General features: G+C 43.2%; 1 protein-coding gene and 1 pseudogene across 5 annotated transcripts in view; one reads left to right on the top strand and one right to left on the bottom strand.

The window, feature by feature from the left end:
- Positions 1-301: 301 nt before the first annotated feature.
- Positions 302-23960, bottom strand: part of LOC115934550 (WD repeat domain phosphoinositide-interacting protein 3-like) — a 56343-nt gene continuing 32684 nt past the window's right edge. For 4 of the 5 annotated variants that reach the window (XM_055388618.2, XM_055388617.2, XM_055388615.2 and 1 more), the window contains exons 4-6: positions 22259-22316; positions 4183-4225; positions 302-2790 (exon numbers count right to left, since the gene is read on the bottom strand). In XM_055388618.2, coding sequence (XP_055244593.1) covers positions 1662-2696 — 1035 coding nt within the window. In that variant the 5' untranslated portion in view covers positions 2697-2790; positions 4183-4225; positions 22259-22316 and the 3' untranslated portion in view covers positions 302-1661. Of the gene's footprint in view, positions 2791-4182; positions 4226-17097; positions 17183-22258; positions 22317-23960 lie in introns of all 5 variants that reach the window. The other variant, XM_055388619.2, reaches the window with a different exon arrangement.
- On the top strand, positions 2695-11227 carry LOC115934593 (endophilin-A2-like; annotated as a pseudogene).

The following is a 23960-nucleotide window of genomic DNA, read 5'->3' on the forward strand; positions in this document are numbered from 1 at the left end:
AGCCAGTTATAGATATTTGGGTTTAGTAATGAATTTCCTGTGACAGATAGCATCATACATAGAATCCAAATGTGCTATCATCTCAAACTTTGATGTAAGTGAAGGACCTATGGTAAACTGAAAGATACATAAGAATTTGAAAAAATGTTTTATAAAATGCGAGGGAAAAGTAGTTTGAAACAAATAATTTGGTTTATATGTGATTTTTAGATAGTTATGTATAACTGTTAATAATAATATTGTATATAGTATATCTATTCATCTGTATCTTCAATGTTTATATACTGAAGTTGGTAAAAACTTTTTTTACAACAAAATTAGTCACTTTTATTTAAAAGAAACATTACAAATAAGTGTGCAAAATTAAACATCATGATTAAATACACATAAAAGGAACATGCATACTTTACATCAAAATCCACATACAGAGTTAGTTGATTACATGACAGTAACAGTAAAGGAACTGAAGGAACTGGCAAAACCGAGAACTCGCTGCTACGCAGATTTTATATGTTTGCAATCTGAAATCAAAACCATAAAATGGAGTTTTTAAAGAAATTAAATATATATCCCAAGTAGCTGACAATGTAGAGCCCATAACCTATTTTAGTTACCAAATGTTAAAAAAAGTTATGTGCCTTTCTTTCCCAAAATGTTAGTGTGTAGCTATTCTTACAAATGAGGGAGGGGAAGACAGTGGACTTGGGGGCTTGGAGGCCAGACCGAGGCATTTCCCTCCACACCAGCAGGAACTGCAGCAGGCACTGCAGCGGGCCCTCCCAGATCCTGCTCTGCCAGACGACCTCGAAGTTAAAGGATGTTTTCCCCCATAACGAATGTTCAAAGTCCGTGCATCACTCCGCTGTTCCCTACACATAACCGGGAAACAGATTTAACCCAGAATGTAACCAGGAGACCCCACGTCCCCGCCCCGCACACGCCTGAGGTCTGACAGCTCGGCTTCTACGGCGGCCTGGTGTCCATCTCATTCTAATGGCCCCAACAGAGACGGGGACGCCACGCAAGGGCACAGAAGACGTTACGGGCACAGATTACCACGTTGCAGGTACGGAGAAGACCACAGGCTGGGCTCACACAAGGGGAAACATTCACGCTGTGTTCTCTCTACAGGGTCAGGTTGTTTGTCTTCGTGTTCGGACGGGAGAAGGAATTCCTTTCTCCTTTTCTAAGGCAAGCTGCTGGCGTTCTATTTAAATCTGCTTATAATGTAAGAACTTACATTTGCACACTTGTTCACTTCCCTGCTGCAGACTCAGTAAGAACAATGGAAACTGTTGCAAAAACAAACTTGAACTCGTCCACCCTCTCAGCCCAGTTCCCAGGTCCGTATGGAGCCCCCGTCAGCGTGAGGATGCGGTGGAGCCACTGAAGCTAACATCACAGCTGAACTCATGGGAACAGCCAGCGGCCACTCGAGCTGGTCACAGCACTGAGTACCTACGATGCCTTGATGATGATTCTCTCTTTAATACTGGAAATGGGAGTCCTTAGGAAAGCAGACAACAACCTACGGCTTCGAGACCAAAGTCCCTGGGCAGCCCCTCCAGCCCGTGGCCCAGGAGGCCCCTGGGGCTCTGGCACCAGCCCCGAGAGCCTGAAGGTGGCAGGTGGTGGGTGCTGTGGCGCCCCCAGCAGGGGAGTCACAGCTTGTCATCAGTCATCTCTAGAAACTGCGCGTAGACATCTCGGATGCACTCCCCCTTGGGGTTGAACAGGAATTTGTAGTAGCTGCAGTCTGCACAAATTGCAATGATGGCGTTTGGGTGTGTTCCAAAGGCACAAACGCACGGAGAGCCTGAGGGAACCTGAAACTTGGAGAAACTCCACTTGTAACTGAAGTATTTTGGAAGGAAACTGGCTGAGGCCAAACTGGACTGTTTATTCCTTTTTGGATCTTCAGCTGCAAAAATATGCACTGTGCCATGGTCGCTGGATACGCAGATGAGGGACGCATCCTGATTGAAGTTAATGCAGTAAATACTGGCTGCTTGAGATCCTCTTCGCAGTTCCTGAATTAAATGTCCTGAGGAAGTATCAAATATTCTTATAAGGGTCCCTTTCTCAGATGCAGTTGCAATTCTTGTTCCCTGCAGTTTGAGTGCACTGCAGCTCAGGACACCCTCGTGTGCAGGAATGTCCACTGGTGGCTTCTCTGTGCTGGCCAGGTCCACAAGCTGCACATGGCCCGTGTGCGTGCCCAGAAAGGCCAGGAGGGAGTTGTTACTATTGGGACAAAGGACACAGAGGCCTTTGGGGTTATAGCAGGTTTTGAAGACGTGCAACCGATGGGGATTGTGTGTGAATGTGAACACCTTAATCATGGAGTCCAAAACCACCACAATTCTATCTTGCCGCAGTTTGACTGCCTTTACTTCTGTAGAAAATTCTATTTCAATAACAGTCTTCTTCTTCAGGTCATCCCAGATCATTATTTTGTTGGGAGGATATTTTGGCTTTTTTCCACCACCAACTAAAGCTAAATAGTTGCAGCAAAATAACATTTCAACACGGCCAACTCCTCCTTCTAGAAATTCTTGTTTCTCTTTTTCATTTAGTGGATCAGTGTTATAGACTCGGAATCCATTTTCCATCCCACATGCAAAGCATCTGTGGTCCTGGTCGAAGCCAGCGTACAGCAGCCCGTTGTGGTGATGGTTACACGGCAGGAGGTTCATGGCGCCGCCCTGCTGGGTCGCCGTTCCTCAGCGCTGCATGCTGCTCGCGGGCCGGCGGTCTGGTCCCTTTGGGCCAGCGCTGAGGCCGCCACGGCTGGAAGTGGTAAAAACTTTTATAGTATTTTCTCAATAGGAATAAGTGATAATCATCTTTCTTCCCTGCACCCCCCCACCCCCAACAGAGTTTTGCTCTTGCAGCCCAGGCTGGAGTACAATGGTGTGATCTCCGCTCACTAAAAACTCTGCCTCCTGGGTTCGGGCGATTCTTCTGCCTCAGCCTCCCGAGTAGCTGGGATTACAGGCGTGCGCCACCATGCCGGGCTAATTTTTACATTTTTAGTAAAGATGGGGTTTCACCATGTTGGTCAGGGTGGTCTCGAACTCCTGACCTCAGGCAATCCACCTGCCCCGGCCTTCCAAACTGCTGGGGTTATAGGTGTAAGCCACCACGCCTGGCTGGTAATCATCTTTTATTCGGGTGCTCAATGTTCAGCATCTATGCACATTGTATTTTTATTTTTTTAATTTTGTTTTTTTCTTTTATTAGAGACAGGGTCTCCCTATGTTGCCCAGGCTGGTCTTGAACTCCTGGACTCAAAGGATCCTCCCACCTTGGCCCTCCAAAGTGCTGGGACTACAGGCATGAGCCACTGCACCTGGCCATGGAACATTATTTACAGTATGAAAACACTAAGAAACCATCAGTAGCTTTATAATAATCAATTACAACAAACTCTTACGGACTTTTAGCATAATTTGCTTTTTTATATACTGCAGAAATTTTTCAAATTGGAAATTCACAAGAAAAAATTATTTTCAGAAATTACTCATGAAACTCTAAAGATAAATAATAGAAATCTTATTTCAGATGTCCTCCAAATATGTATACTTTTTACAAAACCACAGCTTGGTGTATCCACAGAGCTGTTTTCAAATAATGACAATAAGATATATGTGAGATAAACTTAAAAAAAAAAAACCAACCTGGCTGGGTGCAATGGCTCACACCTAAAATCCCAGCACTTTGGGAGGCTGAGGCAGGTGGATCGCTTGAGTCCCGCAGTTTGAGACTGGCCTGGGGAACATGGCGAAACCCTATATCTACAAAAATTACAAATATTAGCTGGGCATGGTGGTGTGTGCCTGCAGTCCCAGCTACTAGGGAGGCTGAGGTGGGAGGATCGCTTGAACCAGGGAGTTGAGGCTGTGATCTACTCTAGCCCGGGGGATAGTGAGACATTGTCTCAAAAAATAAACCCCAAAACCCAAAAGAATATATCATTGTGCATGGGTGTGCATGAATTTGGCTAAAAAATGTAGGTATGTATGTTGTCAAGTAAAAAATGTATGTATGCTGTCAAGTAAAAAATGTATGTAAAAGTGGGACCAGTACCAACTCCCCCCGCTGATGGGAAGTCAAGTGCTGCCGTTTTGAAAGAGCCTCCATTTGGGCCTTGACATCCTCTGCCTTCTTCTGTTCACTAACCTTGGCCTGTTGCTCAACTGCGTGTGCCTTTTCTTTCTCCACTCTGCAGGAAAAAAAGGAGAAACTTATCAGAAACTGCCCTATTAGGCATCTGGCATCTAATATAAGTGAAATCTGGTTGACTTTCACATCATACAAAGAGATAATATTATTTCAATTTTAAAATAAAACATTTGGCCATGCAAGGTGGCTCATGCCTGTATCCCAGCACTGTGGGAGTCCGAGGCAGGCAGATCACTTGAGACCAAGAGTTCAAGACCAGCCTGGCCAACATGGTGAAATGCTGTCTCTACTAAAAATACAAAAGTTAGCTGGGGCTGAGCGCGGTGTCTCAGGCCAGTAATCCCAGTGGAGTTTGCAGTGAGCCAAGATTGCGCCGCTGCACTCCAGCCTGGGTGACAGAGTGAGACTCTATCTTAAAAAAAAAAAAAAAAAGTTAGCCAGTCTTGGTGGCACATGCCTGTAATCCCAGCTACTTGGGGGACTGAGGCAGGAGAATCACTTGAACCTGGGAGGCAGAGGTTGCAGGAAGCCAAGATCGCGCCATTGCACTCCAGCCTGGGGGACAGAGCAAAACTCTGTCTCTAAAATAAAATAAAATAAAACATTTATGGTAATTAGAAATCGACAAATGGGTAACACATTAAAAATAAGAGAGAGGACTTTACTAAACTATTTACAGCTAGCACTTAAAATCAAAAGTGAAGTAAAGTCAAGCTAAGATACACCCCTCATCTGACTAACGTCAATTCATCCTCCAGACCCCAACACGAATACAACTTCCTCACACTTGGGTGTACAATATGTGTTTCCCTATCACCACATAGAGAAGGGGGATTTGAGAGTTACCATTATAAAGGGGAGATTTGAAACCTAAGAATAGATAAAATCTCCTCATAACAAGATTTAAAAAATAAAAAGTAGGGAGGGACAAGAATTGAAACTTCCCACATACAATCACAAGGAAGCAGCAGAAGGAAATGGAAATGGTAGTAGGACCTGGATTGTACAAAGCCACGCAAGCCAAAGAAAAGTGATTTTAGGGGATTGCAGTGGTTTGTGTCAAAGGCTGTGGGGTCAAGGAGACTGAAGTCCTGTCAGTTACATCTCCCATCTGTGTCTCTGCCCATCAACAGAGCTCTTTCTGTGCCAGGACGACCTTGTTTTTTGTTTTTTTTGTTTTTGTTTTTGTTTTGAGACAGAGTCTCACTCCGTTGCCCAGGCTGGAATGCAATGGGGTCATCTCAGCTCACTGCAACTTCCACCTCCTGGGTTCAAGCAATTCTCCTGCCTCAGCCTCCCAAATAGCTGGGATTACTGGAGTATACCACCAAGCCCGGCTAATTTGTGTATTTTCAGCAGAGCCCAGGTTTCACCATGTTGGCCATGCTGGTCTCAAACTCCTGACCTCAAGTGATCTGCCTGCCTGGGCCTCCCAAAGTGCTGGGATTACAGGCGTGAGCCACCGCATCAGCTTTTTTTTTTTTTTAAGAGATGCTAGAAGTGTGGAATTTTATGTGAAATCTCCCAATTTTCAGAAGTTGGCTTACATTTTTAACACAGTTTATAGGACAAACAAAACAAGTTTGCAGACTGGAATTGGCGGCAGGCCACCAAGTTGCAGGTTCTGACAGCTCCACTGTCACTGGGAGGCATCTGGAGCTGATTCCAAGCTTCTACGCCCAGCATCAGGAAGCGTCAACTGCATGTTCACCCTCCAGCTTTCAGCTGCCACACGCTGTGTGCTCCAGTTACATGCTCTGACCCGCCACAGACCACGGTGGCCCTCCCCAAGGCCCAGAGTCCATGATGGGAGCCTGACATGGTGTCAGTGAGCTTCAGTAGAAAATGGGTCTCCCCCAACAGTGCAGCAAAAAGCAACAAGAGTTGGGCTGGGGACGTGGGGAACAACATGCTCACATGCAGGGCTCTGAGCTCTGTCCACTCTGCCTAATTGTTCTTCTCTTGGTCACTGGACAGCCCCAGCCCCTGCAGTTCCTGCTCTCCTCAACAGGGCTGCCCAGTGAGAAATGGACCCTGTCTGCTAGAACACTTTACCTTCACAGATGCAGGATTAAATACCCTGGCATCACACAGTGAGGATGTTATTTTCAAGTGTCTTCAACCCTTCTAATGACCTCAAGAAGAAACGCTAGGCCAGGTGCGGTGGCTCAAGTCTGTAATCTCAGCACTTTGGGACACTGAGGTTGGAGAATCACTTGAGCCCAGCAGTTTGAGACCAGCCTGCGCAACATAGTGTGACCCTGTCTCTAAAATAAATAAATTAATAAATAAATTATTTTTAAAAAGAGAAAGGCTCAGGTTGGTGCCAGTACCTCCTCTCCACCAGTGTTGACTGCATTTTTTTTTTTTTTTTGAGACGGACTCACATTGTCACTCTGGCTGGAGTGCAAAGGCTCACTGCAACCTCTGCCTCCCGGGTTCAAGCGATTCTCCTACCTCAGCCTCCTGAGTAGACGGGGTTACAGGTGCCTGCCACCATGCCTGGCTAATTTTTGTATTTTCAGTAGAGACGGGGTTTCACTATGTTGGCCAGGCTGGTCTTGAACTCTCGATCTCAGCTCCCAAAGTGCTGTGGTTACAGGCGTGAGCCACCATGTCCAGCCCAGCAGGTATTTTTTTGAGACAGAGTCATTGCTGGAGTGCAGCAGCAAGATCTCAGCTCACTGCAACCTCGGCCTCCCAGGTTCAAGTGATTCTCCTCCCTCAGCCTCCTGAGTAACTGGGATTATAGCCACGCACCACCATGCCCAGCTAATTTTTATATTTTTAGTAGAAATGGGGTTTCATCTTGTCGGCCAGGCTGGTCTCAAACTCCTGGTCTCATTTGATTCACCTGCCTTGGCCTCCCAAAGTGCTGGGATTACAGGCGTGAGCCACCATGCATGGCCCAGCCCAGCAGATTCTTATATTTCAGTTTTTAAAGAAATGTTCACCTTTCTACTGCTAGATGTGTAGTAGAATCTCAGTGGTTTTAATTTGCATTTCTTTAATAGCTAGTGATGTTGAATGTTCATGTGCAAATATCTTCTTTACTATACTGTTCAAATCTGTTCCCGTATTTTAAATGGATATTAATATTTTTACTGAGGCTTTTTTTTCCGTTATCCCATTGGAGATTCATTATTATTGAGTTTTAAGAGTGCTTTAGGCCAGGCGTGGTGGCTCACGCCTGTAATCCCAGCACTTTGGGAGGCCAAGGCGGGTGGATCACAAGGTCAGGAGATCAAGACCATCCTGGCTAACACAGTGAAACCCAGTCTCTACTAAATACACACACACATACACACACACACACACACACACACACACACACACACAATTAGCCGGGCGTAGTGGCGGGCACCTTTAGTCCCAGCTACTCGGGAGGCTGAGGCAGGGGAATGGCGTTATCCCAGGGGGTGGAGCTTGCAGTGAGCAGAGATCACGCCACTGCACTCCAGCCTGGGCGACACAGTGAGACTCCATCTCAAACAAAAAAAAGAGTGCTTTATAGATTCTAGATACAAGTCTTTTCAGGGACCAGGTACAATGGCTCATGCCTATAATCCCAGCACATTGGGAGGCTGAGGCAGGAGGATTGCTTGAGGCCAGGAGTTTTAGACCACCTGGGCAATATAGTGAAACCTTGTCTCTACCAAAAACATAAAAATTAGGCAGGTGCGGTGGTGCTCACCTGTGGTCCCAGCTACACGGGAAGCTGAGGTGGGAGGATTGCTTGAGCCTGGGAGGTCGAGGCTGCAGTGAGCTGTGATCGCCACTGCACTCCAGCCTGGGTCAGAGTGAGATACTATCTCAAAAATTAAATAAGTAAATAAAAACAAAAAACAAGGCCTTATAGATATGTGTTTGGTAAATATCTTCTCTCAGGTTGTGGTTTGTCTTTTCATTCTGTTAAAAGTGTTCTCTGGCTGGGCATAGTGACTCACATCTGGAATCATAGCACTTTGGGAGGCCGAGGCAGGTGGATCACTTGAAGTCAGGAGTTCGAGACCATCCTGGCCAACGTGGCAAAACCCCAATCTCCACTAAAAATACACAAATTAGCCAGTTGTGGTGGCCCGTGCCTGTAATCCCGGCTACTCAGGAGGCTGAGGCACAAGAAGTGCTTGAACCTGGGAGGTGGAGGTTGCAATGAGCCAAGATTGCACCACTGCACTCCAGCCTGGGCAACAGAGTGAGACTCTGTCTCAAAAAAATAAAGAAAGAAAGAAAATAAATAAGTAAAGTTTTGTGAAGAGCAGAAGTTTTTAATTTTGATCAGCTTTAAGTTAGCAATTTTTTCTTATATGGCTTGTGCTTTTTTGTTTCTTACCTAAGAAATCTTTAAGAACCTGTTGTTTAATCCAAAGTGGAAAAGATTTACTCTCTATGTCTTCTCCCAGAAATTGTATAGTTACATTTATATCTATGATCCATTTTGAGTTAATTTGCATATATGATGTGAGGTTTATTGTTTTTTTGTTTTTTTGCAATTTTATTTTTATTTTTTGGAGAAATGAGGTCTCACTGTGTTGTCCAGGCTGGTTTCGAACTCCTGGCCTCAAGTGATCCTCCAGCCTCGTTCTCCCAGAGTGCTGCAATTATAGGCATGAGGCATCATGCCTGGCCTTCTTTGTAGATATAGGTATAGATATATATCTATCTATATCTATATATATCTCCACCAGGTGTGATGGCACACTCCTGTAGTCCCCGCTACTAGGGAGGCTGAGGCGGGGGTATCGCTTGAACCCAGGAGGTAGAGGTTGCAGTGAGCCAAGATGACACCACTGCACTCCAGCCTGGGTGACAGAGCAAGACCCTGCCTAAAAAAAAAAAATACATATATATATTTATATATATACACATATATATATTTATACATATATATATGTATATATATTATATATCTTTATACATATTTCTATATATATTTTATATATTTATATTTTATATATATTTTATATATTATATATATTTTATATATAATATATATTTCTGCAGGGCCCTATTGTGAGTTTGTTACACAACTTACTGCAACTTAAATTGTGCCACCACCACCCCCCACAATATGGCAAGCTAAATAGAAACTCAGTTATGCTAAGGCTGGTTGAGGGCATTATGCAAGATTAGCATGGAAAGGGCCCTTCATTTGGCACTCTGCTCCGTTCATTTTTGTCAGGTCACTTTCTTATCTTCACTGGGCTGTCCGATCTGTTTTACTGCTCTAGCCTCACTTTCCTCAGCCTCCTGCAGCATCTTCGCTGTAAGCTACATCCCTTCCTCTCTGGATGAAATCCTCTTCATCGACCAACTTTCTCACTTAGTTCTCTAAGATAGTGAGGATCTGTCTGCTTTCTTCTTGACCATTAGTGGATAGGAAAAAAATGCTCTGATTTTCTGTAACCATTTGTCACCAAGGCCATAAAGACATTGAACTAATTTCCTTATTGGAGTTCATTATTGGAAGTCTTGAGGAGTTTACACATTTATCTACAAAGTAAGTAGGCCAGCTCATTTGTCTTGGCTCATGTGTAATGATCTTTAATGCGTATTGAAAAATTACTATTCTCAAGTAAGGATAATGTATATCTCAGGTCACTTACAGTCTCAAAGTTTTGTCAGTATACTTTAAAACAATCCTGCGAACAGATCTAGATTGAAGGAGACTAAAGAATCATGAACTCGAGGCGGCGCCGGGGCAGGCGCAGAGCTGGCAAGCACGTGGTGGGGCCCCTGAGGCGTGCAGAGGGTCGCGCACCTGGGAGCCTGTCGCTGGCGCGGTCCGGGCGGGAGGTTCTGTGGCGGGAGGCAGCCTGTCAGTTGCAGGGCTAAAAAAGCAGTTCTACAAGGCGAGCCAGCTGGTCAGTGAGAAGGTCGGAGGGGCTGAGGGGACCAAGCTGGACGATGACTTCAAAGAGATGGAGATGTCATCAGCAAGGCGGTGACGGAAATGCTGGCAAGGACCATCAAGTACCTGCAGCCCAACCCAGCCTCGCAGGCTAAGCTGACCATGCTCAACACGGTGTGCAAGATCCAGGGCCAGGTGAAGAACCCCGGCCACCCGCAGTCGGAGGGGCTCCTGAGCGAGTGCCTGATCTGCCACCAGAAGGAGCTGGGCAACGAGTCCAACTTCAGTGACGCACTGCTGGATGCCGGCGAGTCCATGAAGCACCTGGCAGAGGTGAAGGACTCCCTGGACATAGAGGTCAAGCAGAACTTCATTGACCTCCTCCAGAACCTGTGTGAGAAAGACCTGAAGGGGATCCAGCACCACCTGCAGAAGCTAGAGGGCCGCCGCCTGGACTTTGACTAAAAGAAGCGGCAGGGCAAGATCCCCGATGAGGAGCTGCGCCAGGCGCTGGAGAAGTTTGAGGACTCCAAGGAGGTAGCAGAAACCAGCATGCACAACCTCCTGGAGACCGACATTGAGCAGGTGAGTCAACTCCGGGCCCTGGCGGAGGCGCAGCTGAACTACCACTGGCAGGCCATGCAGATCCTGGACGAGCTGGCAGAGAAGCTCAAGCGCAGGATGCGGGAAGCTTCCTCACGCCCCAAGCAGGAGTATAAGCCCAAGTTCCGGGAGCCCTTTGACCTCGGAGAGCCTGAGCAGTCCAACGGGGGCTTCCCCTGCACCACAGTCCCCAAGATCGCAGCTTCATCCCCTTTCCGATCTTCCGACAAGTCCATCCGGACTCCTAGCAGGAGCATGCCGCCCCTAGACCAGCCAAGCTGCAGAGTGCTGTATGACTTCCAGCCTGAGAACCATGGGGAGCTGGGCTTCCATGAGGGCGATGTCTTCACGCTGATCAACCAGATCAACGAGAACTGGTACCAGGGCATGCTGGACGGCCAGTGGGGCTTCTTCCCGCTCAGCTACGTGGACGTGCTCGTGCCTCTGCCCAGTGACTCACTGGTGCCCCCGCCCCACCCCTCCATCCACACTGGGTGGCACCCCCTGCCAGGTCTCCTGCCTTCCATGGGCTCCTGCTGCCAGGGCGGTGTCCAAGCCTGCAGGCGCCACCCAGGCCCGGGCCCTTGAGGTACTCCCTCAGCAGGGAGCCACACTTGGGTGGGAGGCTTATCTGGGTGGGTGGGGACGATTGTTTACACTAGCGCTGACCCCCAACGGTGACGGCTCCCTTCCTCACTCCATGGCGCCGGCCTCCTCCCCGCTCCCCAACTCCTCACCCAGCTGGCCCAGGCGGGGCAACACTAAGGTGCTCTCAGAAACACTAATATTCCTCCAGGGCAGCCCCTACCTCCGTCCTGACCCCACGGGGGCCCAGCCCACAGCCTATCCTCGAGTTCCACGGCCTTAACAGGCTTGGATTTAGCGTCCTTGTGGGGTGGCTCAGAGACAGGACCCTGGTTTTAAATCCCCCCACAAGCCTGCTCCTGGCAATGAACCCCAGCCCCACTCCAGGGCCACAGTACCCCAGCCTCACACATGCACTCCTTCTCCCCAAGGCCAGGGCAGAGGGCCTCACTGTTTCTCTGGCCTGCTGTCAGCTTGCAGCCAGGAGACAGAGGCCAGCTGGGATCTGCCCCACCTTCCCCCCGTACCGCTCCCCTCAACCAGGACAGAGAACATGGCTTCCTGAAGGGTACTGCCTCCCAAGCCTTACCCTCACACACCAAGTACCTTTTCAGCTTTTTAACTGCCCCCAGCCAGGCCCACGGAAGCCTGTGTCACTCTGGCACAAGCTGCCACCACCAGCCACCTACACACCCCCCCAGCACACCTCGCACGGGACCACAGCCCCAGCTGTGCTGCTAAGGGCGAAGCACAAAGGCTCCAGTGAGCAAATGTTCAAGCCCCTGGTAGCCAGGCCTCCCCCTGCCGAGCCGCTGCCACCCCACCCTGTGGGAAGTGGCCCCAGCCATCTCCTCTAGACCACGGCAGGCAGCCCCGGGGTCCCCAGACCCCTGTCCAGGCCAGGATGTCTGCAGCCCCGACATCTGCTTCCTCTGTCGCCCAATCCAAAATCGATGAAATGGAGGGTCCTCTGGGCTGGGCCACATTCACATTCCCCTCCCCCTGAGGCCCAGCGAAGCCTCCGGACCCCAGGCTCTGCTCTGCACCCTCGTGGTCAGCAGTACATGAAGGGCACAGACACCCTGGCAGAGATGAGCACACAGCCTTGGGCACGGTTCAGAGGAAACTGAAATGTATGCCCGAATTTTGTAAACAGAAGTATTAAAGGTCTTTCTACAAAAAAAAAAAAATCATGAACACAAAATGCAATGTCTGATGTTTGATTGGATTCTGAATTTTTAAAGCCATGTTATGATTGGGACAATTGTGAAAATGTGTATATGGAATGCATAGTAAGCAATGATAATATTAAGTTCCATTGGGTGATGAGAGTCTTCTGGTTATGGAGGAGAATGCATTGGTTCTTAGGGGCTGCACACTGAAGTATTTAATGGTGAAGGGTCATTATGTCTGCAACTGACTCTCAAATGGTTTGTCCAGAAAATGTATAAACATACACACATGGAAAGGAAATGTGGCAAAGTATTAGCTACTGTTGATTCCAGATGAAAGTTATACAGGTGTTCGTTATACCATTTGAAAATGCTTCCTAGCCATCCTAAGCCTTAAAGGAAAAAAGAGAAAATGTTTAAAATCAAAAGTTGGGGGCAGGAAAAGAATAACAAAACCTTTGGGCTCATCCTGTAATCCCAGCACTTTGGGAGGCCAAGGAGAGGGGGTTGCTTGAGCTTAGGAGTTTGAGACCAGCCTGGGCAACATGGTGAAACCCCATCTCTACAAAAAATACAAAAATGAGCCAGGTGTGGTGGCAGGCACCTGTAGTTCTAGCTACTCAGGAGGCTGAGGCGGGAGGATCACTTGAGCCCAGGAGACAAAGGCTGCAGTGAGCCGAGATTGCACCACTGCACTCAACCTGTGTAACAGAGCGAGACTCAGCCTCAAAACAAAAGAAACATCTTTGTGTCAGAGTTAAGGTTGTTATATAAGTAAAATGCTAGGTTATGGTTCTGGGTACATTCAATCTATGTGAAGATCAGAGGCTTCTATTGGACCCAAAGGAATACGAGTCACTTGTGATTATTCCTCTGTAGGTTTGAAAGATGTATCAGGCCAACTTATTGGATGCAGTTTTAATCTAAAACTCTATACGTCATACCCCCAAATCACAGACTTCATGTATCCATTGAATACTCTTCTGTTTCCACAGTCTTAATGTGGCCCTAACAAAGTCATCCTATTAGAGGACTCAGAAGAGGCCCCCCTACAACTTCTGTAATGTAATATTTATAGTAGTTAACATTTATTGATCACTCACTGTGTGCCAGACATTTTTCAGGTAGGGATTCATTTAATCCTCAAAACTCATTTGAGGTAGGTGCTATTATAATGACAAGGCGAAGGAACAGAGATTAAGCAATTTGCCCAAATTTACATTATTCACAGAGCTGGGATTTAAGCCTAGTCTGGCTGTGGAATCTGTATTCTTAATGACCATGCTATACTGCTTAAGATTAACCTTGAGAATTTATTCCAGTTACAGAGATTGTTTTTATTTCTCTGAAACTGCCCCCAAGAAGCCATAACAATAAATTAATCAATTATCTTGGTTATCTCTTTTGCCCAAATTTATATTTTGAAAAAAATTCAAACATGCCAGAAAGATGAAAGAATACTACAGAATCCAGTCAAAGATCAGGCACTGCATGTCATGTCTTCATTTCCTTTAATCTAAAACATGCCTCTACTTTTTTTGATCTTTCATGACATTGGCATTTTTTAAGAGTCAAAGATAGTTGTCTTGTAAGTTGTCCCACAATCTGGATTTCTCTGTTTCCACATGAGATTCAAGTTAAGCATCTTTGGGAAGAATACTGCATAGGTGACGTATCTTTCCTGCCTCGTGACCCCAGGTGGCTCATAATGCTAAGTTTGATCACTTGTTTAAGGTGATCTTCCAGATCTCTCCACTGTAGTTATTTTGCTGGGTGTGGTGGCTCACACTTGTAATCCCAGCACTTTGGAAGGCCGAGATGGGCAAATCACTTGAGTCCAGTTTTAGACCAGCCTGAACAACAAGGTGAAACCCTGTCTCTACTAAAAATAACAAAAATAAAAAACTAAAATTAGCTGGGGTGGTGGTGCAAGCCTATAGTCCCATCTACCTGGGGGGCTGAATTTGGAGGGTCACTTGAGCCCAGGGGGTTGAGGCTGCAGTTAGCTATGATTTTGCCACTGTACTTCAGCCTAGGTGACAGAGTGAGACCTTGTCTCATAAAAAAATAAAAGATTACTTTTCCCTTTGGTAATTAATAAAAAATCTGTGGGGTGGTACTTTGAGATCAGTGAAGATCCTGTTCTCAAATGTCTTTTCACCCAACTGTCCATCAGTGATAATCTTTGTCTGAATCTATTTTTATTACATTGGTGGTTGCAAATGACGCTTTTTAAAATTCTGTCATTCCTTCTACATTTATTAGCTAGCATTATTTCATTAAAGAACAACTCCCCCTCTTTTAAAATATCATTCTTCATGGATTTTTTATATATTATGTTGTAGCTTATTGTTGTTATTCTTTTGAATGCTCAAATTGTCCAGATTTGGCCAATGCAATCTCCGTTATTTTTTTTAACCCCACAATCCAGGTTAAGCTGAGCTATTTTTAATGCCCAGAGTAATTTCTAATACTTCCTACTCCCAACAGAAATTGAGAAAGGGCCTTCAGAAGTTGGTGGCTTATTCAGACTCTTCTTAGAAGTCTACCTTCTTCCTGTATACTTTCAGCCCAAAGCGAGACTTTTGAGTCGGGAAGAGATAACCTCTGAATTTAAACTACTGATCAGTGTCACCCAATTCTAATCCCAACCACCTTTATTCTAGGCATACCATACTCACTGCCATGCTTACCCTTCGTTTGGGCACCTGTGTCCTCCTTCCCATTGGCCTTCTGGTTCCTACCCAAGTGTCCAGTCCACAGGCCTCAGTAACACCTCTGTGCCCAGCCCTGTGGTAGCGTTGGCTGCCTCCTTTACCTACTCAAGTAACCGCTTTAGCACTAATTTATTGTTTTGTGTTTTCATCTATAGGATCTTCCCTAGCCATACGGCCTGCTGCCTCTGCCAATTTAAAAATAGCATTGAGGCTGTCTGCAAGACAGTGAAGCTGCATTGCAACACTGCATGTCTAACAGCATACATTGTCGTGAGTCCAAATTGCCTGGTGATAAACTGTTACATTAAGTATTTGTTTTTAAATTTTTATTTCTAATTGATGAAATGTTAAGCTAATGATTTAATTGTTTTATTTACTCAGTCAGATTTCAACTCCCTCAACTTCTGAATGACTCCCTTGCTGGGAGTCAGGTTCTCAGTTATTATTACAAAATTTAATAATGGAACAGTTCCATATGCATAAAGGACCAAGAGAAAGAAATGGGAAGGCTAGGGAATAACGTTAACATCCACACACTGTGTACTGTGCTCTCTGCTTGGTGCTTTGCCCCCAGTGATAATTTCTTCATATAGTGCAATGTAGTTTGTAAGCTGGTTTTATATCCATGAGGTCTCAAGTACTCTCTGCCTTTTAGGACAGATGTAGATCCGGTTTTGTTTTTGTTTTTGTTTTTACAGTTTTATAAGAGTAGAAGTGATGCTGTTTTATTTGAAGCCTGAGAGCTTCTGGTGCCATAACCAGAAATTGCTACCTGGCTCTTCTATTGGAATGGAGGGCTTTTCCATTCTTAGTCCATCCAACTCTGAACTTGCTCTGAATCTCAAACCTTTCTATTCACAGAACAAATGCTCAAGTGCTTTCAAGAGGTTTTCTGTAGATTAGGTTTATTAGCACCAACTTCATGACTTCTAAAATGTGACTGCTTGAATACAGGTATCTACCAGCGATATGGGGTGGATAATTAATAATGCTTGGCTACTTCTATAAAGACAGTGTTGCTTATTTTTCAAAACTTTTTCTTTTCTTTTTTCTTTTTCTTTTTTCTTTTTTTTTAACCAATTATATTCTTCCCTTCTCCCCAAGAGGTGGGCAGAAAAGCATTGTTAATCTCCTTTTACAGGTGAGGAAAAACAAGATCAGAGGTGCTAAGTGCTGTAGCCTAGTGCCAGGTCTTCTGTCCCCAATTCTGGGATCTCCCCAAGCCCATGTTTCTCCTTTCTTGCAATCTTTACTTCTTCCGCTGACCTTCAGCACCATCCAAAATACTTTTAATTCTGGAAAAGAAGCCCAGCTGCACACTGGCACACTTGACCTTCATGCAGTCAGAAGCTTTGGATGATTCCCCATCCAAAATATTAGAGATGAATGAAAGCAAAGTAGGCATCTGACAAAAGTTGCTTTTTCCCTTCTGCATTTAGGACCTCAAGTAATGTTTATCCACAAACTGCTACCATACCATAGATTCACTGTATATTTAACAACATAGGTATACAATCTGGCAAATTAAAAATCTCCTAACCTACACCCTGGATCCCTGCCCAAATTTAAGAAAAGAACTAAGGTGGACACAGTGTTTTTTTTCCATGTCGCATCTTCTGTGATGGGGCTATGATATGTGGGAGCACAGAATGGGGTGGGTGGGTGGAGCACATGCCAGATGAGGATCTATCAGCAATGGGAGGGGGCATCCACTTTAGCATCTCCACCCTGCTCCTCTCAGAGGACCGCCTTTCATTGCATTCAGCTGCGATGGTAGCAAGAACACGGGCACACTGAGGATGAAGACAGCGGGAGCCTTATATATAGATATTATATATTATCTATATAATATCTATATATTATATATATTATCTATATAATATCTATATATTATATATAGATATATATTATATTATCTATATATATATTTCTATATAGATATTATCTATATATTTCTCTAATGATTTCAGTGATGTTAGCTTACTTGTCTGGTAAATCATTATCAAATAAATGACTGCAGTCCACAACTTGTCCTCCTGTGCCGATTTGGTCCCTGGACTGAAGACTTACTATGAAATGATAGAAATATTACTAAGATTCATACAACTAGAAAGAATTACTATAATCAAAAATTTCTATCTTTAGAAAACATCTGGCTTAGCTTATTTTAATACTTTAGAATGACCTCTTTGGTTTCTACTAAAATTTATAATTTCTTTTCCCATAGATTTTTCCCTTTAGGAGTAATATTAGAATTCTAAAGTTTTCTACACTTCATCATGTTCATGGAAGAAGCCTAATTCCTTCTTTACCATAGTAACAGGGCATAGCAGAGTCACTATTGTACTTAAGAAGAGGCATAACATATTAAGAGTATATTCATGTACAAAGGAGTTTGAAAAGTCCACATTAAGTTTAATACTTGATAATCTCACCATCTAAAAAATACATTGGGCCGGGCATGGTGGCTCACGCCTGTAATCCCAGCACTTTGGGAGGCCAAGGCAGGTGGATAACAAGGTCAGGAGATCGAGACCATCCTGGCCAACATAGTGAAACCCCATCTCTACTAAAATACAAAAAGTAGCCAGGCATGGTGGCCTGTGCCTGTAGTCCCAGCTATTGGGGAGGCTGAGGCAGGGGAATCACCTGAACCTGGGAGACAGAGGTTGCAGTGAGCTGCAATTGCACCACTGCACTCCGGCCTGGTGAAAGAGCGAGACTCCGTCTCAAAAAAAGAAAAAAAATATATACTGTATTTCAAGCAAGAGGGCCATCCTGGTATTCCAGCAAGAGAGCAATCCTTGGATTCCATGAATTTTAACAGGACACTATTATCCAGAGTAGTATAAAACCACCACAAAAAATGAAGAAGCAAGAGATGTGAATTCTAGAGCAAGCTCTAGTAACCAGTTTAGCACTGTAAACTTGAACAAAACACTTAATAAACAAGGTTTAGATAATCCCCATCTGAATAATGAGAAAGTTAGCTTAATTGATATCACTGAAGTCCTTCTTTGCTGCTCCAGTATTGTTTAATTCTAATTCTAGTAACTCTCCCAAAAGACAGAAAGAGGTACAGTCAAACTTGACTATAATCCAACTTCTTAAATAATAGGTTAGTACAAAAAGTATTATTACATCTAATGACCCTTCATTCAAAGAAGGGTCTCAAAATTCTGAAATCTTCCAGTTCTGTGAATATTTTGAAGGATCAGTTCAACACAGAGCTCCTTTACATTAAGTACCATTTAGAGGACAGAACACTACAAACACCTACTCAACAAATGTAAACAAAACATTATTATGAAAATTGTGCTAGACAACTATATCCATCAGTTTTTAAATAGATAAAATAAGTGAAGTGCTTACCAAAATACAATCACAGTAGAAACAATGTATTTTCTCATTAGCTTTGTTTAGAATAATAGTAAGATTCAAAACTAAAGAATTTCATGGGCTTCAATTTACATCTCCAGAATGCTGTGTTAATAGCAGAGCTATTAACTGGTTAAATGAATTACATACCCACCATGGACTATCACACAACATTAAAAATGCTATAGATTTTGCAAGCCTTAATGCAAAGTAGGAAAAAAAAAAGTAACAATGCTATAGAAATGTATTTATGGGCCAAAAAAAAAAGGTGTTTATGATAAATTTAAACCAGTTTTTAAAAATTCAGTATAATCTCATTTTTTAAAAAAATACATAGAAAAGGTACACATCCAAGTGATAACGATGCCAATACAGTAGATTTCCCGTGCTCAAATGATCCTCCCACCGCAGCCTCCCAATGTAGCTGGGACATCACAGTTTTAAACAAGGAAAAAACTTTGTACTCCTTGAATCAATTATCTCAACTTGGGAGATTTTTTTTTCATACCAGCAATGATTCTAAAAAAGAATAAAGCAAAGTGTACAAAAATGTTTGCAAGTTTCAATGTTATAATGGCAAAAAAAATTTTAATTATTAAGTTGTGATATATCCATATACTTCATCCTTTAAAAATCATTACGGCTGGACACTGACTCACGCCTGTAATCCCAGCACTTTGGGAGGCTGAGGCGGGCAGATCACCTGAGGTCGGGAGTTGGAGACCAGCCTGACCAACATGGAGAAACCTTATCTCTACTAAAAATACAAAAAAAAATTAGCCAGGCATGGTGGCGCATGCCTCTAATCCCAGCTACTTGAGAGGCTGAGGCAGGAGAATCTCTGGAACCTGGGAGGTGGAGGTTGCAGTGAGCCAAGATCGCGCCATTGTACTCCAGCCTGGGCAACAAGAGTGAAACTCCATCTCAAAAAAAAAAAAAAAAAAAAATATATATATATATATAGATATCTATATATATATCATTAATTACAAAGATTATAAATACTAAAAACGATTATGGTAAGTGAAAGAAAGCAAAGTAGAAATTTAATCTTCACTGGAATTAAAGACATAAATATATACATTTTATATACATATTTATGCATATAAAGATACTAGAGGAGAATATAGTTTTTAAAGCTAGTCCTCTAGTATTCTTTTCTCCATTTTCCAAAAAGTATATATACCTACTTACAATTATTTGTTAGAGGGCTAATTCTGAAAGAACTGGAACTCATTCTGTTTTTGAATGACAGAACTAAAGAATCATAATGTTTGAGTCCAGCCTCCCTCTCTCTTATTAATGGTCCTATTATGAACAGCAGATTCACACAAGAGCTTTAAATAAATACATATATATACACATATACACATATTTAAGAGTAAAACATTTGTTTTCTATGTAGTATACTCCAGTAGGTATATTTCTTTTTTCTGTTTCTTCTTTTTTTTTTTTTTGAGACGGAGTTTCACTCTTGTTGCCCAGGCTGGAGTGCAATGGCATGATCTCGGCTCACCGCAACCTTCGCCTCCGAGGTTCAAGTGATTCTTCTGCCTCAGCATCCTGAGTAGCTGGGATTATAGGCATGTGCCACCACGCCGGCTAATTTTATATTTTCAGTAGAGATGGGGTTTCTCCATGTTGGTCAAGCTGGTCTTGAACTCCTGACCTCAGGTGATCTACCTGCCTTGGCCTCCCAAAGTGCTGGGATTACAGGTGTCAGCCACTGTACCTGACCTCCAGTAGGTATATCTCTAATGTCTAACAAAGTCTGCTATTTATATAAATGCAAATTCACATCTAGTAAAACTATTTTGTTACTACTAGACAGTAGTTGGCAAGCATTATGTAACATAATAAATACAGAAGGAACACTTATATGTGAAAGTACTGTTATGACTGAATTTATTTTTGAGTTTTTTTTTGTTTTTGCTTCCTTCTCAATCTAAATGACAGGAATTATCAGTAATGCTGTAGTGTAGATCAGGGATCCCCAACTCCCAGGCCATAGATGGATGGGGTATTGGTCTAGGGTCTGTTAGGAACCAGGCCGCACAGCAGGAGTGAGTAATGGGTGAGTAAGCATTACCGCCTGAGCTCCGCCTCCTGTCAGATCAGTGGTGACATCAGATTCTCATAGGAGCACAAACCCTAATGTGAACCACACACACAAGGGATCTAGGTTGCCTGCTCCTTATGAGAATCTAATGCCTGATGATCTGTCACTGTCTCCCATCACCCACAGATGGGACCATCTAGTTGCAGGAAAACAAGCTCAGGGCTCCCACTGATTCTACATTATGGTGAGTTGTATAATTAGTTCATTATATATTACAATGTAATAATAATAAAGTGCACAATAAATGTAATGCATTTGAATCATCCTGAAACCAAATCCACCCCAGCCTGGTCTATGGAAAAACTGTTTTCTGTGAAACCGGTGCCTGGTGCCAAAAAGGCCGGGGAGTGCTGGTGTAGATACTTCCCTAAGATAACCAGAGTAGGACTTTGCTATGTGGCTACCCTGGTAGTTCTCCATGAACCCAATTCACTGCCTTGTGAAATGAAGTCCTTCAAGTACCTTCAGTATTTAAAACCTCTATGATGGGTTCATAACAAAATAATCTTATTCTAAGTTCTGCTTTATCATCAAGTGTGACAGTCCTATTGGATTTTTCTTTTTTTGAGACGGGGCTTGCTCTTGTCACCCAGCTGGAGTGCAATGGTGTGATCTCGGCTCACTGCAGCCTCTGCCTCCCGTGTTCAAGCGATCCTCCTGCCTCAGCCTCCAGAGTAGCTGGGATTACAGGTACTTGTCACCATGCCCGGCAAATTTTTTGTATTTTAGTAGAGATGGGGTTTCTCTACATGCCTATAATCCCAGCTACTCAGGATGCTGAGGCAGAAGAATCACTTGAACCTCGGAGGCGAAGGTTGCGGTGAGCCGAGATCATGCCATTGCACTCCAGCCTGGGCAATGAGTGCCCCATGCCTCATGAGGCATGCCCTCATGCCTCATGGCAATGAGACCATGCTTGCCAGGCTGGTCTCAAACTCCTGACCTCAGGTGATCCACCTGCCTCAGCCTCCCAAAGTGCTGGGATTACAGGCATGAGCCACTGTGCCCGGCCACATTTTTCTTCTTTAATTCAAGAAGCCTCCAAGATGAACAGTGTCCTTCCATACTATGCATCTTGATCAAATCTCTATCGATTCTTAAGAAAGGTCTCAGCAAATTTTATATGAAGCCTTTCCCTCCAGGTCAATTCAAGACACCTAAATACCATATAAGGCTACTAAGTGCCTCATGAGTAAGGTAACAATTTCTCCCTTTTTCCGGTGTTACACTACCATTGCTCATTCTGTTTTTTTCAATTAGCATAGATTTTAAAGCTGTAAAGCATTAAACATTAAAACAAGTTCAACAGAATGTTGTCTTCTTACTAAAAAAACTAGTTTGAGAATTATTTTCAGTAAACTTTAATAACATCTATAAAGTCTGAACTCAGTGCTCTACTATGTTAGGATACTTTGAAAGAATTACTTCCTAAAGGATCAACAGTTCTTCACGACACTTTTTTTTTACATTCAAGTTTTTAAAATTAAGTTAACCTGGATCCTGGATTCACTGTAACATTTTACCTGATTCATTTAATTCAGGCCAACACTATGAAGCTACAGTTAACATACTTTGATTTAAAAGGTATTTAGACTTTAGGTCAGTTTGAATGAAACCAAAATTCATGTAACTTTAAATTCACACTTACCTACTGTCTTCTAACTGTCCTTTGGCCCAAGTTTGCATAAATCCAACCTCTGATCTATCTGAAATCAACAAAGAAAGCAATGAAAACATTAGCTGGTATCAGAGATTCTCACATCTATAGAGTGACAATAAATGTCCACAATCCATTAGAAATCAAACCTATCATTTAAAGAATTCAGATTTCAAAAACCATGAAACACTGGTGTACTACATTGCCAACATGCAGTCACTTTCTCTCCAAAACTTTTAGACCACTTTAGTCTGAGTCTTAATAGTTGTTGGTCTTAAGGAATTTATCCGTCAGCCTTGGTTTTCTCACATATGGCAATATGTGAATCCTCATATTTTTTAAGGATTAAATCAGATAATTATGCAAAACTCGCAGCATAGTGCCCGGCACATAAATGGTCAACAAATGTTAGTTGTCATTATTATTTTTTAACTAACCATTTCAAATGACATGCACACAAAAAAGTATTAATAAGAAGCCAAGAATAAACTGTAGAATCTGGGTTTGCATCAGTTCTGCCACTAATTCATTCAGGAGCAACTCATTTATTCTCTCAGATGCCTCATCTGTAAAAGAGATATAACACTGGCCTGACCCTGAAAGTTACAGTAAGGAGCAATGTCACCCAAAGCATGCTGGTTTTACTTTGATTACAGTACTTATAGCTGAATACTTTTACAACCGTATGCCATCTGTCTACTTATTTGTGAATTGATAAAAGGAGGAGACCATATCGTAGTCTTTGTATTTTCCACTCCAACCCAGTAGAACATTGCATCAGGTAGGTGCTCAATAAATATTTGATAAATTCAGTATTACTGCACATCAAAAAAGTCAAATAAATTAATACAATGAAACAGTCACAAGAAACACAAAGAAAAATCCATGCCCCTAAACTACAGTCCCTGGTTATCCAACCAAAAATACAGACACTTTTCTCTTTGCAAAATAAATGGGTGCTGCTAAGTTGGCTATACAGTGGATTCTACAGAGCAACTCCTCTCCTATTCAGTCCTTCCAATGCGGCATGCTCCCTTTGCCAGCAGGCCTTTGCCCTTCCTTCTCAGAGGACAGGGTTCATGCCTCTTTCTCCTTTATACAGCCAGGGTTCAGAACAGTAGCACATTAAGTCTTCAATAAACGTTGGCTAAATTGAACTAGGGATAATGTCAGACATTTGACCTATAATTTTTCAGTTTGCTGAGTAAGAAAACAGTTCATTTTTATATGCAACTCGTTTCCTTTCTCTCCTGTTGGTTACCCTGTCAGCCCAGAAATACAAGAACTTCTCAGATGCCTTTAAATACCTTGGACTAAGAACTTCTAGCTCAGTTTTCTGCCTTTTTCTTTTTTACAAGGTCAATATATACCTATGCTGTGGTATCATACTACATTAAAAGAGACAATCTCTTAATATATTTAACATTCAATGCTAAATTTACTCCTTTTTTGTTTATTAATTTCTTTAGCTCTTATGTGAGTTTGTTTAGCATATGCATCTGGGCTAAAATCCCATTACGAAGACTAACAGTATTTTTTACATTATATACACAAGAATTCTATAGAAACAAACACACACACAAAAAACCTGTTGAAAAAGGAATTCCCATTTATGTTCCAATGGAAAGACCCACCCAAAAGACCGTCACCTGGTTATGCTAAGTCACCTTATAAATCCATTATGAAAACCACT

This window comes from Gorilla gorilla, chromosome 4 (assembly GCF_029281585.2).
Source record: "Gorilla gorilla gorilla isolate KB3781 chromosome 4, NHGRI_mGorGor1-v2.1_pri, whole genome shotgun sequence".
NCBI classification, from domain to species: Eukaryota; Metazoa; Chordata; class Mammalia; order Primates; family Hominidae; genus Gorilla; species Gorilla gorilla.